Consider the following 17,929-nt stretch of genomic DNA (forward strand, 5'->3'; position numbering starts at 1 on the left):
ACTAAAATAATTGCAAGATCAAAAAGTACTGTGATAAATTATATCCTTTATTTTTTGTTAACATATTAACTTTGTGTGAATCTTTTCTTTTCCCTAATTTTACATTTGAATTCTCATGGAAGTAATTACCTGTAGGCCCAGCCCTGGATGATGCTGAACGCTTAAGTATACCTTCAATTCAAAGCCCATGAGATGGGCTGTTACAGGAAGTGAAATTCATTAAGTGCTTTGCTGGATTGAAGCGGACTCAAGTGTTCAGCTCTCAAAGGACTGAGTCAGTAAAGATCACAAGAACAGACCTGTGACTTCTGCTAATGTAAACTTAAAATTGCATCAGTATATTTCTTCATTTAAAAAAAGAATGTTGAAAAATGTTTGTCCTTGTCTTGATTTTAAGAAGCTTTATCTAAGTAAGCATTTGATTTTTCTCTTAATTGCACTGCAGAAAGCTATGGAATAGATGAAGGTAACAGGAGACCCTTTACCCATCCCTGTATGCTTGCAATTTGGAATGATGTGGAATTTTTAAGTTTACTATTCACTTTCATTTAATAAACATTATTTATTTATAGTTAAACCAGTTAGCTTTGGGATTTTAAAGAGGAAAATGCAGTACTTAAAAAAAGAAATGAAAAAGGTATTTATCACTTTGTTATCCAGCTCTAGATGACATAATTTCTGTAGTGTTAATGAAGTCAGAATCATCAGTCATGAAGTCCTAAGCTGGTTGTTCAGATTTTTTTCCTCTGAATGCTACAAGTAGAGGTGAAAACATATACTGTACATGCTTTTCTGCTATTGCTGAAATATTTTTTCATGTCTGCTAGAAAGCAAATTGCAAATGAAGTAATTCAATTGCAATTGATTAAATGTTTTGCTGAAGTACTGAGCCATTTTTTATCAGTAATATTCTCAGTCTGTTAAACCACAAAGTTAACAAAATTGCATAACTCTATGAAACATATCAATTTTACCTCAATTACACACGGAGAGGTGTAGTGCACTCAAAATTTTGCTCTTTCATTTTATCTTTTATTTGCAAAGTTCTTGCTTCTGTATTTTTTCTTGCAGTTACCTCTTTAAAAATTCTCTGGGCTCATTTGATGGTACCAAAATCTAAAATACCACATAGTGGAGTTCTCTTAAACATCTGAAGGGATTTTTTCTAAGGCTGTATTTAGTAGCATTGGTATTGCCCTAGGCTTATTAGTGTTCTTTGTCTTTTACTAGCTATAATTAAGCCAAGATTCAATTATGTCTATTGCATTGAAATATAAATAATGCATAGTAGTTGATTTAGCAAATTAGATTTCACAATTCCTTTTTCATTGCTTTGGCTCAAACGTTTGTTTAAGAGGTTTCCACTGTGTATATACAGCATTTGTATAGGTTGGTGTGCAGTAAACGTTAATTGTAGTTATTCATATGCGAGACATTTGAGTGACTTACTTTGAATTTTGTATCTTGTGGATCATTTCTTTGCCTTTCATCAGAAATTTAATACTTTAAGTGCATTATATTCTTATAGCCAGAGATTATGAAATTCAAAGGGAGAGAATTGAACTGGGGCGCTGCATTGGTGAAGGACAGTTTGGAGATGTACACCAAGGAGTTTACATGAGTCCGGTAAGCCTCACTTCTGAAATAAAACTAAACAAACAATAAAAACTTTCTAGTTAAAAAGTACGATAAAAAATAAATGTATTCCTTGGATGTCGTGGTCTGAGTCTTCCAAAACAAAAAAAAAATATTGACTTTGTGATTTATTTTTCAGAATAATCAGCACACAGAGAGTATTTCCCATGTTTCAGATAAGTAGAAAACTAGCTCCAGAGCAGTTTATCTGCTCCTATATCCTCATTTTTTTTAGATTGTGAAAGGAATCCAAAAAGCCAAATAAATTATTCAGGACCATACCAAAGCCACTGGCTGAGGCGGAATTAGAAGTCATTGCTTTTAACCCCAGCCATATACTCTCTTCTTCATTTTGAGTGTGTCCAAGCACGGTAAGCTCATGTCCCTCTGATCATACTCCCTTATTGAGCATTCAATGCTTTAGAACCGTTTCCAAAGCTCGAAACTGTTTATTATGTTCGGTCTGACTTGAGTTCAGCATTCAGTGCAAAAGATGGCAACTGTGTCGGGATAAGCTAATCTAACGTCTGTGCTGAAATACAGAGAAGAAATATTAGTCTGTTCTGCTGGAAGGGCAGTAGCCTATAGCAGAGTGACAATAATGTTTAACAAATGTGTCTATTTCTCCAATGACCATTTCACTGTCTTTCACAAGGAGGCTTGTACAATAAAGTTTCTACTTCTTCCTGAAAGAGAAGATACAAAATACTTGGACACTGATCCAGCAAAACCCCAATGCACGAGTCACCTCAGTGAAACCAGTGAAGCTGGTGGGACCTGTTTAATTTAGGCTGGTGCTTATTTGTTTTTTCTAGACTGCAGCCCCAAAGGAATTAAGTTTGTGGGGAAAAAGCAAGAGAAAGCTGGAAAATTATTTAGTTTCAACCAATTTCAAGCTTATAATAAACTAATTCTACAAGTGTAAAATGAAGATTGATTTCTCGTGTGAAGAGAAATTGTCTGGATTTTTGATAGGTGACATAATAATTCATGTGGACGAGCATATAGTTCTAACTTCAGAAACAGCTGGTTAGCATCCTGGGCTAGGTGGGTTATATAAATAAATCCTTAATGCAATATTTAAGTAGATAAATAAAGATACATGTTATCCTTTTCAGACAAGTTTGAAGTCTGTTCTTACACCTTCATTTAGAAAAGCAGATCTGATACACTTTGCATCAAGGGATATTCTTGTTTTTAATTTAATCCTGTCCAAGTTAAGAAGAGTATTTGGGGAGTAATGTTTCACTGAACTTGGGACACAGTGGATAAATACAGTGCTCTGTAAAACCAATTAATGACCCCTTTTCTTAGGGACTATTATTGTTTTGAAAATGCTGTCTCTATCCCTTCTTGATTTGAAAAACATATTTTTATTCAGTCATCGTGTGTCTAGTATGAGGTTTTTAAATGTCAGCCTGATGATTACTTTTATTAATAAAATTTTACTACATTTAAGACACTTGAATATGTGAAGGGAAAACAGGAAGATATTGTCATAAAAATTTAATGTACTAATCACAAGTGTAACTTGGACTTTTGGAAGAAATCTTACAACAGATAAAAGATTAGTTACAGAAACGTGATTGTATTTCCATCCTTGTATATATTCATCATTCATCTTGCATGCAAAATTACAGGGGAGATTTCTGGCCTCTTGTTCTGCTAGCTCAAATTTGAGTCTGAAAAATCACGTTTATCCCTGTTACTCCACTTGTAAAGTTCTTATTCCTAGTGACTGTGCAGCATCCACCTCTTCTCGAATGCTGCTTACTGCTTAGGTATTCCTGAAATAGCAGAACCAGCCTATATTTATAGGATACTGAATGGAAAATGTATGTATACATATGGGATCCTTTTGCTCAGACATACACAATTCAAATAAGACTGTTCAAAGCTTGATTTCCTGTGGGTTTAATCTAAATGCGTCATTTAAAATAGTGTTTGCTGTTCAATACACAAACTGTTGCCAGTCTGATGTATCCTCACTGTTTTGTCTCCTTATCCGAAAACAAAAGATCAGCAAAACCCTGATAACAAGGCCTTTTCCTGTATTAATTTTGGAAAATGTCTGGGGCCTTTGCTGGTTGCAGACACTGAAACTCTTCCTTTTGGTGCTGATGTTGGTTATGAGATGTTTCAAAAACTTCATCTGTAACACCAGGAGCCGGATTGGTCTTGCAGGCCTCCAGAGGTTTCATCTGGTGTTGATTATTGAATCCTGATTTCAGAAGGGAATAAAATCATCTTAATTTACCACCAGTTTTTCAGTCAGTTTATGGACATGTTTATGTATGAGAAGAGGTTTTAATCAATATATTCCTGAAAAGTCAACTTGAAGAGCTATGTCGTGAGTAACTTACGAAGTGTAGACATTTAAGCCTGGAAAATGCAAATACTATGATTCTGATAATGTTTGTCTATAAAACCAGATTAAAAATAGAGCAAGTATGAGCAGACACAGAACATAACTCTGTGAATCTTCAGCTCTCACTGGCCTTAAAAACTGAGGACACACATCATCAACCCTGCAGCCTTTCAAGGAAAGATGCATTTGTAATCTTCCCGTTTAAACAGTGCACAATTCCCAATTTCCCCGTTGGAAGGCAGGCATATACTAGTCCTTGAGCAGACCTATACCTAATGTAGAAGCTTAATTTTAAAACACTTCAGGTGTTTTCAACCTGTTAAAAACTTGTATGAGTGATGACATCTGAGCACTGCATGTTACTGTGAAGATACACTGTGTTGTAAAAGTACCATTTTCTAAGCCGTGGCATTCTGAATACTAGGGAAGCCTGAACACTTAAAGCTACTCAGGAGAAAAGCACTTGCAGCTTCTCTGGGCTGGCTGTAATTTATGGAAAGGGTATTTAAAAAACACACCAAAGCAAGAGAAGGTGAAAGATGCCGCCTGAGCTAAGAGGGCTCTTTTGGGCTGTCTCAGTGCTTCTCATTTTTCAGTATTCAGAGGATAAGCAATGAGGTGGCAAAATCTGTTTCTGATGTTAAATACGTGTTGTTTAACTTGGTTTTAAGCACCTAATATAACTGATTGTGAAGCTAACATGTAAAACCTTTGGTTTACTTCCCTTTGTAGTTTGAATTCAAAATCTTTGAGCTAGTCTGTGCTCTGTAAGAGCCACAAATAGTCCCTTATTTGGCTTTCCAGGTGGCTTGCTTGCATAAGCCAAGTGTGGGGTTTAGGCATATATCTACTTGTTTCTTCTGCTTTTGCTAAATACTGTCAAGAGTTTACCATCCTCAGTAATGCAAAATGTTTACAGTATCAGTTAAACTTACTGCCTTTTGTCATAATTTTTGTACCATGTAACAGTTTAAAACAGATTAAATATTTCCTGGGTGCGTTAGATGTAAATGTTGTACACTAGATGTCTTGATTGTAATAATATTTGAACATGGAAACTTTCAAAATTGAATTTCTTAACTAAAGATATTTTGGTTGACAGTAATTTTCTCTAAAGCAGTTTTGCTAGAATTTTAAAGGACTTAGCTTTTCGTGAACTGTATTTCAGTTATTTCTCAATAATGTCTTCCAGGAAAATCCAGCTATGGCTGTTGCAATCAAAACATGTAAAAACTGCACCTCAGACAGCGTTAGAGAAAAATTTTTACAAGAAGCCTGTGAGTATTCAAATAACTCCTTTTGGGTTAGCTCCTGTAACTGGTCTTTGGAAAGACTGCAGCTATCTGTGCCAGAAACATCTGATACTAATGTAAATCTTTTATTAATATATAGCATGACCTTCTCCTCTCCAGCAATATGTGCCAGGAAGACTGCTTTACATCCTTGCATTGCCCGTGTATATGATTATATGTGGGTTCTTTGATTTTCTAAATCAAGCAGTGATGTCTGACTCCTGTAGGGCTTCAGAACCAGTTTTGGAATATTAGAGATCTGATCCTCTATTTCCTTATTTCCCCTTAATGCATTAAAAAAAAATCATAGCATTTTTTTCCAGTATATCACTTTACAAGGTCAGGTGATTGTTAACAAAATGGCTAAAAATGTTATGTCAGAGAGAGATCTGTTTTGAAAATTCAGAATTAAAAATGATGATAGAATAAAACAGTTTTCTAAATAATTGCCCACAAATACTGCATCCCCTAAATGGTACATCTTATACATGGAGGAAGGCTTTTTGTTGAGATGAATAGTAATGAAAAGTTCTAGAAGAATGTTGTAGTTACTGATTTCTCTACTATTTGGTTTGTAAGCAAATTAAGATAGGAGACTTAGGCTGCAATTTTTGCCTATGATCATCTGCTACTGTATATCGATAAATGTCATAAAGGTACTGGTATGGTATCGATAAATTATTTGGTACTGGCCAGATGTTACACCATACTTTTATTCACTATTCTTTTGTTCAAGGACTTTTTTCTAATTGTTCAGAAAATCTATGTTCCTGGCTAATGGCATACTTTTGGATGTCAGATTTTTCCTAAATTACTATAATTTTTTCCATTACACTTCTAGCTGTTGAAAAAGTAAATACCATTGCTTATAGTAATAACTTAGCAGTCAAAGGTAGGCTTCTGTCTCTTAACAATGTAGAAAATAATTGCTCATTGAATGCTCCTTATTATGCTTTGAGCTTGACAGATTAGGAAGTGCCAACATAGTAGACAGATAAATAGTGCTTTTCAATTTCGATTTAATAGTTTTGCCTTTTTTTTTTTTTTGTTAATTCTGTTTCCCATCTTTTACCTTTCTCTTGTTTGTGTTCAGATTACAAACTCTCTCAGAAGATACTGCCTTTTCAAAAGGCCCAAATCCAGTATCTGGAGAGATTATTTCACTGAATTAAAAAAAATATTTTCTGATATTTTAATATTAGGAATATTTAAATACTTAAGAGGTTCAGTTGTTTACTTGTGATAGAGTTTTCAATGCTGAGATTTAATATTGATTCTCATAAAGAGGAACACCTCAGAATAAAAAGTAGATTAAAGTGTTCTACAAGCAGCACCTGTGTCTTCATTCCTGTGTGCTTTTGCATAGCAGCATATTACTACTAATGCATTTGTATATGCTGGGGGGGGGGAGATTTTTATTGATCTTTCACTGGCTTTTTGGTAGATAGCTCCTTTCTGCAAGTAGTTCATTCCTCTTACCTCTAGAAGCTGGGTGGCAAAATGATACAGTAACTACTACCTTTCTGAATTTGTGAGTTTGTTAGCTAACATTGATTGAATTAATGTCTGGGAAATGCTTTCCAACAATGTAGTATTTTGTGTTTAAAACTGGTAAGGCAATACGATATACAACTATTTGTGTTGTCTTTCTGTTGCATTGATAATTAAAACAGTATTCCTGCTTCATCAATGAAGCAACATTGCCATGTTATGAAGCACTGTAAATTGCATAGAATTAGATTAGCACAAGAGAGCCCTAAAGCTGAATAATTGGGGTTTGTTTGGAATATACACATTATTTACTGAGACTTACTAATGCATACTTTTTTAAGGTGTCAGAAATAGCATCCCTGTCTCAAATTCCATTTACTTCAAAAGGGAGGAGGGGAATTGAGTGACTTGGGAATCTAGCTTCAATTCTGTATAGCATTTTAGCAGTTATTTTGGCCCATTTGATATTTCACCACATTAGTTATTCCTTTTTGTTAATGCGTTAAGCTATGTCATTGATAGGGATGTGTGTTTTTTTAATTTTTATTTTTTTTGCATTACTCAGATCATGTGAATATTTTAAGGAATATGTTCTCTTAAGTTTGACCATATACGTGTCTTTGCAGGAAAATATGTTACTAAACTATGATAACATTAGGTCTTACAAACAGTACTGGATGGCCAAGGATTTTTCTTGGGATTTGTGGTGTTGCAATATGTGTTGGTTATACAGCTGCTGTGTACCAGTGCACAGAAGCAGAATTCAGAGCTCATCACAGCAGGAATCCAGAAACACCTGCTGGTTTCAGCTTGTGATTAATCAAAAGCCAAAATATAATGGTATTTATTGTTGCCTAATTTTAGGCAAACTGAAACAGACTTTCCAGTTTGGTGATTTCTCTGTCTTTCTCTTGACACTACAACTGTAGATTAAATTAAGGATGTTTGTCAAGATTAAATTAAGGATATTTGTTATGTGTGTGTTGGAAGGGAATAACTTAATCAGAGGACTGATGTTTCATTTAACCTACCAAATACATCTCCCCAAAGCGTTATTAGCACTGACTCAGTCACCGAGGTGAGCCGCTCCAGTGCAGGCACAATTGGCAGTGGGGCACTCTGGCTTGGTGCATGGTGGGGATTCCTGAACTGGGGGAACCTCAGGGGAGCAGAGATATCTACCAGGAGCCTGCAGCTCGTGCCACAGCAGCTGAGAAGACCTGGGCAGGGCCAGGAGCAAGAGATTTAAGCACGAGATTTAAACGTGATGTAACCACCACTAGCACTCAGTAGCTGGGGCAGTTAGCTCTGTGCCAGCACGGAGAGAGCCGCCAGGAGCCGGCAGCTGCTGTGAGCGTGGCTGAGAAGGCTTGGGTGAGGCCAGAAGCAACTGCAGCCAGCCCCCACACCTGTAAAAGGCACTAGTGACCAGGGTGGGCAAACAGGACCTGGCACAGCAATTTGCATGAAGGGGCACCCAGGGAGGGCAGCGTAATTACTCTGGGAGCAGAACAGAGATAGCCTTCTGTTGATATAAAATTGTTTGCACCCACCACAACTACAAAGCTATAACTGAAACGCAGGTGTAAGTGATAAAACCTCCCTGTGTGGACACCTACACCCAGACTTGACCCCCCAGGAACTGAAAGAGCTTCCCAAACCCAGAACCTGGAAGTCCCCTTAGGATCCAGAAGCAGAGGTGGATGTCATGGGTGCAGGCATGCTTAGCTGGAAGTACTTTTCAAGCAAGTGGCCATGTTACAAGAGGAGTTTTAACAGGCAGCGCAGTATCCAGACATCTGAACAAGAGATCAATGTGTGGTATTGTGCGCTGTCACAAGCTGGGCAACAGGGAAGTAAACTTGCTTCAAACCCTGAGGTCACAGACTGAACCAACTCACAAGACAAAGGAGACGACTCTCATCTCTGCTCAGGGCAGGAGGAGGAATCTTCCCCTTCCTGGTGAAGTGCCCCTACATAACAGGTATGATGCCCTGGGGCTGGAGAATGAAGAGAGAGAGTGCAATGGGCAAGACCCAGGAAGGACCAATGTGCAAAATTTGTCCGATCACCCCCCCATTAGTACTGGCGCCACCAGAAAAGTATGTAGTGTGTTAGTAATTGGAGGCTCCTTGCTGAGAGGCACCAAAGCACCCGTTTGTTGCCCAGGCAATATCTCTGGAGAAGTTTGCTGCCTGCTGGGAGCTTGCATCCCATAATGTCATGGAGAGGCTGCGGAGCCTGGCAAAGCCTGCAGACTATCACCCATTCCTATTGTTCTAACTAGGGTCAGGGCAACTCAGAAATACCAAAAGATGCTTTATGTGCCTCAGAATGATGTTAAAGGGATCAGGAGCACAGGTGGTGTTGTCCTTTATCCTCCCAGTCAGAGAAGGGGGCTTGAGGAAAAGGAGACAAATTGAATGAGTGAATGACTGGCTGCATGGCTGGTGCTGCACTCAGCATCTCAGCTTCTGCCATCTTTGGCATACCTTTGAGCAACGGGGCCTGTGGGCAGCTGACAGGGCTTAATTGACCAAGTGGGGCAAGGGTGTCCTGGGCAAACAATAAGCTGGTTGGACTTACAAACAGAACTTTAAACTAGATTTAGCAGGGGAAGCGGATGGGGCTCTAAGCACTCAAGAAGAGTCAGGGACTGCTGAGGCATTAGAAAGCAACAGGGAAGCACCTGTGAATTGCCTCAAGGGAATTAGAGCAAGATCTTGTAAAAAAGGGGATGTGGCCCATAGCCCAGCTGAAGTGCCTCTATACCAATGCATGCGGCATGGGAAACAAACAGGAGGAGCCAGTAGCCACTGTTTATATCGAAGACAACTACTACCTGATGGTGGGATGAATCACACAATTGGAGTGCTGTGATTGATGGCTATAAATCATTCAGAAGGGACAGGCAAGGACAGAGAGCTAGAGGAGTTGCCCTCTATGCCAAAAATGGGATTGATTGCATGGAGCTATCTTTGAAGAACAGTTATGCACAGGTCAGGAGCTTATGGGTGTAAATTAGAGACCAAGCCAGGGGAGGAAACTCTGTTGTTGGTCTCTACTATAGGCTACCTGATCAAGAAGAGGTTGGTGAAGAGTTCCTTTTTCAGCTGCAGGAAGCATCATGCTCACAGGCCCTGATTGTGATAGGAGAGTTCACCCACCTGGACATCTGCTGGAAAAGTGACAGCAAAGTTGCAAGCAGTCCAGGAAACTACTAGAGTGCATTGAGGAGAGCTTCCTAGTACAGGTGATGGAGAGCCTGACCAGAGGAGAGGCACTGCTGAACCTGTTGCTCACTAGTGCGGAAGAACTTCCCAGAGGGGTCAAGATAGGAGATAGCCTTGGCTGCCGTGATCATGCTCTTGTGGAATTCTCAATCTTGTCGGGTTCCAAATGGGTAAAAAGTAGATTCAGGTCCCTAAACCTCAGAAAGGCAAACTTTCACCTATTCAGGGTGCTAATGCATGGGATCCTTTAGGAATGTGCCCTCAGAGGCAAAGGAGCAAATGAGAAGTATTTAAAGGCATTTTTCTTAGGGCGCAAGACCTCTCAATGCCAATGTGCAAGAAGTTGGGCAGGGGAGGTCGGAGGCCAACTTTGGCTAAGTCAGGACCAAACTAAAATACAAAATGAAAATGCATAGGCAGTGGAGGCAGAGGCATACATCCTGGGGAGATGATAGGGATATTGCCTGAGGGTGCAGGGGAGGGGATAATGAAGGTGAAGGCACAGCTGGAGCTGAACTTGGCTAGGAACATGAAAAATATCAAGAAGGGTTTCTTAAGGTACATAGGACAAAAAAGGAGGATGTACCCCCTTGATAAGCAGAATGGGAGAGCTGGCTACAGCTGAGGTATTCAATTTGCCTCAGTCTTCACTGGCAAGTGCTCTAGCTATGCCACCCAGTTGACAGAATCCAGAGGCAGGGGCTGGGAGAAGTACTGCCTGCCACAGAACATCAAGTTCAAGGCCATCTAAGAAACCTGAATGTGCCCAAGTCCATGGGACCTGATGAGATACATCTGAGGGAACTGACAGGTGAAGTTGCTAAGACACTACCCTTCATATCTGAAAAGTCATGGCAGACTGGTGAAGTTCCCAGTAAATGGAAAAGGGCAAACATAACCCTTTTAAAAAATGGGGTTCCCCATTTTTAACAAGAGGGGAAAAGGAAAAGTCAGGGAGCTACAAGTGGGTCAGTCTCATCTGTGTGCCAGGAAAGATCATGGAGCATATCCTCCTGGAAGCTACGTTAAGGCAGACGGAAAACAGCAAGATGATTGGTGACAGCCAACATGGCTATACTAGGAGCAAATCGTGCCTGACAAATGTGGTGTCCTTCTGTGATGGGTTTACAGCATTGGTGGATAAGGGAAGAGCAGCTGATGCCATCTACCTGGACTTGTGCAAAGAATTTGATACTGTCCTGCACATCTTTGTCTCTAAAACAGAGACACACAGATTTGATGCGTGGACCACTCAGTGGATAAGGAATTGATTGGATGGTCACATTCAAAGAGTTGCGGTCAACAGCTCAATGTCCACATGGAGACCAGTGATGAGTGGTGTCCCTCAGGGGTCTGTACTGGGATCATAGAATCATTTGGGTTGGAAAAGTTGTTGAGTCCAACCGTTAACCCAGCAGTAAGTCCACTACTAAACTGTGTCCCTAAGCACCATATCTACCCATCATTTAATTACCTCCAGGGATAGTGACTCAACTACTTCCCTCGGCAGCCTGTTCCAATGCTTGATAACCCTTTTGGTGAAGGGATATTGGATATTACTTTTTCTAATATCCAATCTAAACCTCCCCTGGTGCAACTTGAGGCTGTTTCCTCTTGCCTTGTCACTTGGGAGAAGAGACCAAGACCCACTTCACTACAACGTCCTTTCAGGCAGCTGTAGAGAGCAATAAGGTCTCTCCCCCCTGAGCCTCCTTTTCTCCAGGCTAAACAACCCCATTTCTCTCAGCTGCTCCTCACAAGACTTTTTCTCTAGGCCCTTCACCAGTATTGTTTAACTTCTTTGTCGGGGACATGAACAGTGGGATTGAAACTCGGCAGGTTTGCAGATCACACTAAGCTGAGTGGTGTGGCTGATACTCTAGAGGGAAGGAATGCCATCCAGAGGGCTCCTGACAGGCTTGGGGGGTGGGCCAGTGTGAAGTTGCTGAAGTTCAGCAAGGGCATGGATCAGGGCAATCCCAAACATGGATACAGGCTGGGTAATCAATGGATTGAGAGCAGCCCTGCAGAGAAGGATTTAGGGGCACTGGTAGATTAAAACTGAATGAGCCAGCAATGTGTGCTTGCAGCCCAGAAAGCCAATTGCATCCTGGGCTGCATCCCAAGAAGTGTGACCAGCAGGTCAAGGAAGGTGATTTTCCCCCTCTGCTCTGCTTTCGTGAGACTCCACCTGGAGAACTGTGTTCAGCTCTGGAGCCTCCAGCATAAGAAAGACATGGACCTGCTCAAGCAGATCCAGAGGAGGACCATGAAGGTCATGAGGGCTGGAGCATCTCCCCTTATTGAGGACACGCTGAGAGAGCTGGGGTTGTTCAGCCTAGAGAACAGAAGGCTCTGGGGAAACCTTATAACAGCCTGCCAGTACTTAAAGGGCACCTACAGGAAAGATGGGGAGGAATTCTTTATCGGGATGTGTAGTGATACAGTGAGGGGTAATGGTTTCAAACTGAAAAGAGGGTAGATTTAGATTCAATACTAGGAAGAAATTCTTCACTGTGAGGGTGGTGAAACACTGGAACACGTTGCCAGAGAAGTTGTGGATGCCCCATTGCTGGAATTGTTGAAGGCCAGGGTTGGATGGGGCTTTTGAATTAGATGATCTTTAAGGTCCCCTCCAACTCATTCTGTGATCTGTCTTACTGCCTAAAATATAATGTGACTGCACTGCTGAGACTGAAAATTAAGTCCATGGAAAATAAAATGAGATGCAAATATAATGATGAAGTGAGATTTTTGTCTGTGTCATAAACTGTCACACATTTTTCCCATACACTGAATTATATATGCTGTTTTCTCATTCTTCCTCTTCCAGTAGTAAGGCACAGGAGAGTGGGCCATGCACTGGATTGATAGGGCTTTATGTTAAGTTATGCTCAACCATGGCAGAAGAGCCAGAGAGCCTGACTTGACTTGCACGTTCCACGGCAATTTACTTTTTGTGAGTGGAGAATAGTACCACTAAAGCAAGCAGTGTTTCATACTGCCCACAGAAGATTAAATGGCCAGACGTTATTCCTTGCACATAGTTGTTTCAGTTCCTGCAGAACTGTGATTGTATTTTTCAGTCACAAACTAAATGCTTCTTAACTGACTTTTTTATTTTTATTTTTTTAAAAAAAAGGTTTTATGTAATGCACCAACTTGTTTCTTTTCCTGTTAGTAACAATGCGTCAGTTTGATCATCCTCATATTGTGAAGCTCATTGGAGTTATTACAGAAAACCCAGTCTGGATAATCATGGAACTCTGTACGCTTGGGGAGGTAGGAAAAATCCTTGTACAACTTTGGTCTTCTCTCATAGCTCACAGATACCTTTACAAAAGACTGAAAAAAAATCACTTCACAGTACTACTAATGCAAAGACATTCTCTTCAAACGTGAAGTTCTACTTGTTTGTAGAACTATGGACTCAGAAACAGGAGTGGCAGCATTTGACCTAACTCCTCCGCTGAGGAACTGCATCAGTTCATACCAAAGTGATTTAGTCATGTTTTTCAGATAATTCAATTGCTGTTCCAGAGTGAGAGCCTGACCTGTGTCAAGATGAAGATGATGTGATATCATTTAAACAGCATTTTCAAGCATACCTTCTAGAAGTGAAATTGTAGTACATCGTTTATTCTTCCTGAGTAAATACTGTGTTTTTACTTGGAAACCTGAATTTCTTACAGGTTTTTTTTCTGTACAGTCTCTGCAGCAGAGACCCTAGATAAGATGACTTTCCTCATTATTATGTCTTTTGGATGAATGGTTTACACAAAACTAGATCTCAGTTTTTATGATCAGTTTGTTTTCTTTGAGCTGTGTTTCTGAAAATGTGAGCTGTAGTGGTATTTCATACTGCATTGTAAGATAGTCATTGTAATAACCAAACTGCAATACGTTGTCAAAAAAAAACCCCAAACAAACCAACCAAAAAACAAAAGGGCAGAAAAAACTGTAGCAGAGAAGTGATTTTCTGTCAAAAAATTACAGATTTCCTTTCCAGTGCCCAAATCACTTTTCAAAGCCTTGGTTTAGTTTATAAAGAGACTCTAGTGCCACCTTCCATTAGGTCCTAACTGCCTTATACTGGGAATATAGCTTACAAAAATTCTGCACTGATATTGGCTACTCTGAGCTAAATCCAGTTGTTTTAGCAAATGTAGATTAAAATAAATGCTTCCAAAAGAATATTGATCTAATCAGTGTTTGGATTGGCCATGTACTGTTTTGTTCTGAAATTATTTAGGCCAAAGCCATGAACGGTTCTCAAGGGAAGAATGCATGAAAAGTCCAGGAGTGCTTTGCTCTGGAACAGCAGCAGCATATGCCCTTCAAAAGGAGCATGAAAGCAACGTACAAAAATTTTTTGTATGTGTTTAGCTAACAAGTTTTTGTGAAGTAAAAACTGCTTGAAATTAACTCGTGTCATATTTCTTCAAGGCAAGTGGTTTTCTTTTCTCATCCAGTCTTAAGGGAACACGTCCGTTCATACTTGTGTGAACTTTACAAATTGAGATATGCTGTGTTCAAATTTGTTATTTTTTTTGCCCTAACTTCTTTCCATTTCTCCTTCTTTCTGCAAAAAGTTGAGATCGTTTTTACAAGTAAGAAAATACAGCTTGGATCTGGCCTCTCTGATACTCTATGCTTACCAGCTTAGCACAGCACTTGCCTACTTAGAGAGCAAAAGATTTGTACATAGGTAAGTTGTTTTATATGTATGTACATGTTTATTTCTATACGAGGTGTTCTAGATTAACGGAGTTTTGGTAGCGGTCTGGCTGTTAGAAATATCAGCTCAAGTGACCACAAACATTTACAACACATAGTTCAATTCTTTGAAGCCTTCCTTTTGTGTTTCTTTTCCTTGACTTACACAAAGAGTATTTCAAACTCTTAAAATCCACTGAACTGTTTTGTTAGACTTCGTATTATATGCCATTTTTTCAGATGCTGTCAGCAAAACGACACCCTTTTCAAGAGTGACACCTGCTGGCCTGATCCTAGATTGACTAGGAGATGATGCTGGCTTTTAATCAGAACAGATTTTGGCTGAGTTGCTGCTTTGTGATTACAGTATTTTTTCAAAGCTGAGAGTCAACTGTAATCTTCGAAATCCAAATACAGAAAAGCAAAATAAGGGGTAGCCAGTTTCTTAGGTAAAGAGCAAAGAAAGCAAAATATTTGTAGAGTATAAGTACTGGCTAAACCAGAAAATGAACCAAAATTTCCTTCTAGGTGTGTTCTGAATTTTACTCCCTTGAATTTGAACATGAGCTTTCTAGGGAGATGAAACTGGCTGTAGCCTCTTACATTATGCAATTAGAAGTTCACAGCACTCCAATTATCATGTACAATTTCATTTTGAACTTGAAGGTTTTATTTGTGTTTAAATACATACATTCCAGTTCTACATGTATGTTGTATATATTGTACGTACAAACACATATATATTAGGTATGTATACATATACATATGTATATAAAAACATTGTAAATAACAAGCCCTTAGGATTGTTACAGATACTAGGGTATCAACTGGCTGCTCATGGCTTGGACAGACATACTCTTTGCTGGATAAAAAACTGGCTGGATGGCTGAGGCCAAAGAGTGTGGGTGAGTGGAGTTATAGCAAGTTGGTGACCCGTCACAAGTGGTGTTCCCCAGGGCTCAGTATTGGGGCCTGTCCTGTTTAATATCTTTATCAGTGATCTGGACGAGGGGATCGTGTGCATTCTCAGTGAGTTTGCAGATGACACCAAGCTGGGTGGGAGTGTTGATCTGCTTGAGGGCCGAAAGGCTCTGCAGAAGGAGCCAGCCATGGGCCCAGATGGCCAAGAAAGCCAATAGCATCCTGGCTTGCATCAGAAAGTGTGACCAGCAGGACTACTTGGCACTGGTGAGGCCAAACCTCAAACACTGTGTTCAGTTTTGGGCCCCTCACTTTAAGAAAGACATTGAGGTGCTGGAGCGTGTCCAGAGCAGGGCAGTGAAGCTGGTGAAGGGTCTGGAGCACAAGTCTTGTGAGGAGCGGCTGAGAGACCTGGGGCTGTTTAGCCTGGAGAAAAGGAGGCTCAGCGGAGACCTTATGGCCTCTACAGCTCCCTGACAGGAAGCTGTAGGCAGGAGGCTGTTGGTCTCTTCTCCCAGGTAGCAAGTGATAGGACAAGAGGAAACGGCCTCAAGTTGTGCCAGGGGAGGTTTAGACTGTATATTAGGGAAAATTTCTTCACCAAAAGGGCTGTCAAGCATTGGAACAGGCTTCCCAGGGAAGCAGTTGAGTCACCATCCCTGGAAGTATTGAAAACAGAAAGTGTTAGGTTAGTGGTTGGACTCCGTGATCCACCCTAAGCAATTCTATGATTTTGGCCAAGTAGCTGTTTTTTTTTAACTCAAGGAATAAAATTTCAAAATAACTGCCCAGAGAAGCTGTGGATGCCCCATCCCTGGCAGTGTTCAAGCCCAGGCTTTGAGCAACCTGGTCTCGTGGAAGGTGTCCTTGCCTGTGGCAGGGGTTTGGTACTAGAGGATCTTTAATGTCCCTTCCACCCCAAACCATTCTGTGATTCTATGATACAGCTTACTCATACTGTCCTGTAATGGGCAGTTCGTTTAGTTTGGTGCTCAAAGCTAAATTTGTCTATACTTAGTCAAGCCTGCTGAAATCCAGAATCAACAGACACGTAATAAGGCAGGTTGTCTCACCTCAGAAACTTCAAGAGAAAAATGCCTAAGTCTTTTTGTAATCCCTGTGGTGTCACTAAAACCTGAGCTCTCCTTGTTAGGAAGCCTCTTACAGGACTGAGATCTTAAACCAGTTCCTTACCTTTGCAGGGTCGGGAGGCAAATTTTCTTCTTTCCATCAGTTCTAACATACAAAAATTGTTCTCCTGAGATATTTAAATAGATGAAGAATAAAATTTTTTCTTTTGATGACTACATTGACAGTTATACTTTCAGACAACAGTTACTACTTACAAGGATCAACTGTACTGCAGCATTTCTGCAAACTTCTCAGCATCAGTAGACAAATACATAACTGTCTTTTTCTGTACAGACACACCCAAACAATGACGTGAAAAATAATTCAGTCCTTTCAAAGGAGTCTGCTACTTCTGGGGTTTAATAATTGTTTTCAAATGATATTTCAGCGCTTTATGGTTTTAAATGACTAGAAATAATGTCTCCTCTCTTTGGCAGGGATATTGCTGCTAGAAATGTGCTGGTGTCTGCCACTGACTGTGTGAAATTAGGTGACTTTGGTTTATCCCGATACATGGAGGACAGTACTTACTATAAAGGTAAGTTAATACTCCAGACCCTTCTCACAGGGCAGTTGGAACACAATTGCTTCTCACAAATACTGAGTTTGTTGTCAAAAGTAATTCAGCAGTTTACTTAGTCTAGCTGGTTTATTTGTATAAAAAGGCAAGCTATTCAACAATTTAATAGATGGCAGTAAATTCCTACAGGTGTGCTTAAGAAGAAGAATCACAAGGTGTGATTTAAGTTGCAAAAAGTAGGAAATTCATATGTAGGTAAGATGCTGCTTTTTAGGACAAGCTTATAGTGCTTTCTTTGTAATTTTTAGAAGACTACCCACATATGAGGCCTTTTTGAGTTAATATTCATGGCATAACACAGGTAACCTAAACTGAGTTCAAGGTTACCTACAGATAAATTTTGAGTTTGTGCTGTCCTTATACGTTGCATACTTCAGATGCCTCTGGACTAGGGAGATGCAGTGCAAAAAAAGTCTTTAAAGCTTACTTTTCCCTGCGTTTTGGATGGAATACTGATCTTCAGTGACTCCAGCAGCTGTGAGGTGTCCTGCAGTGCCTGATAGATGGGAAATAAAGCAGAACAGAGATTGCATGTAGGGTACCAAACTAGCATTTCAGATCT

The 17,929-nt window shown here is 40.0% G+C and overlaps 1 protein-coding gene across 14 annotated transcripts in view; it reads left to right on the top strand.

Moving 5' to 3' along the window:
• The window catches only part of PTK2 (protein tyrosine kinase 2), a 224,227-nt gene that overhangs the window by 170,617 nt on the left and 35,681 nt on the right, over positions 1-17,929 (top strand). For 10 of the 14 annotated variants that reach the window (XM_080381071.1, XM_080381072.1, XM_080381085.1 and 7 more), the window contains 6 exons: positions 446-466; positions 1,529-1,626; positions 5,196-5,280; positions 13,201-13,301; positions 14,612-14,727; positions 17,225-17,325. In XM_080381071.1, coding sequence (XP_080237197.1) covers positions 446-466; positions 1,529-1,626; positions 5,196-5,280; positions 13,201-13,301; positions 14,612-14,727; positions 17,225-17,325 — 522 coding nt within the window. The remainder of the gene's footprint in view (positions 1-445; positions 467-1,528; positions 1,627-5,195; positions 5,281-13,200; positions 13,302-14,611; positions 14,728-17,224; positions 17,326-17,929) is intronic. The other 4 variants (XM_080381080.1, XM_080381083.1, XM_080381084.1 and 1 more) reach the window with 1 other exon arrangement.

Source organism: Falco punctatus (assembly GCF_963210335.1).
Source record: "Falco punctatus genome assembly, chromosome: 3".
Lineage (NCBI taxonomy): Eukaryota > Metazoa > Chordata > Aves > Falconiformes > Falconidae > Falco > Falco punctatus.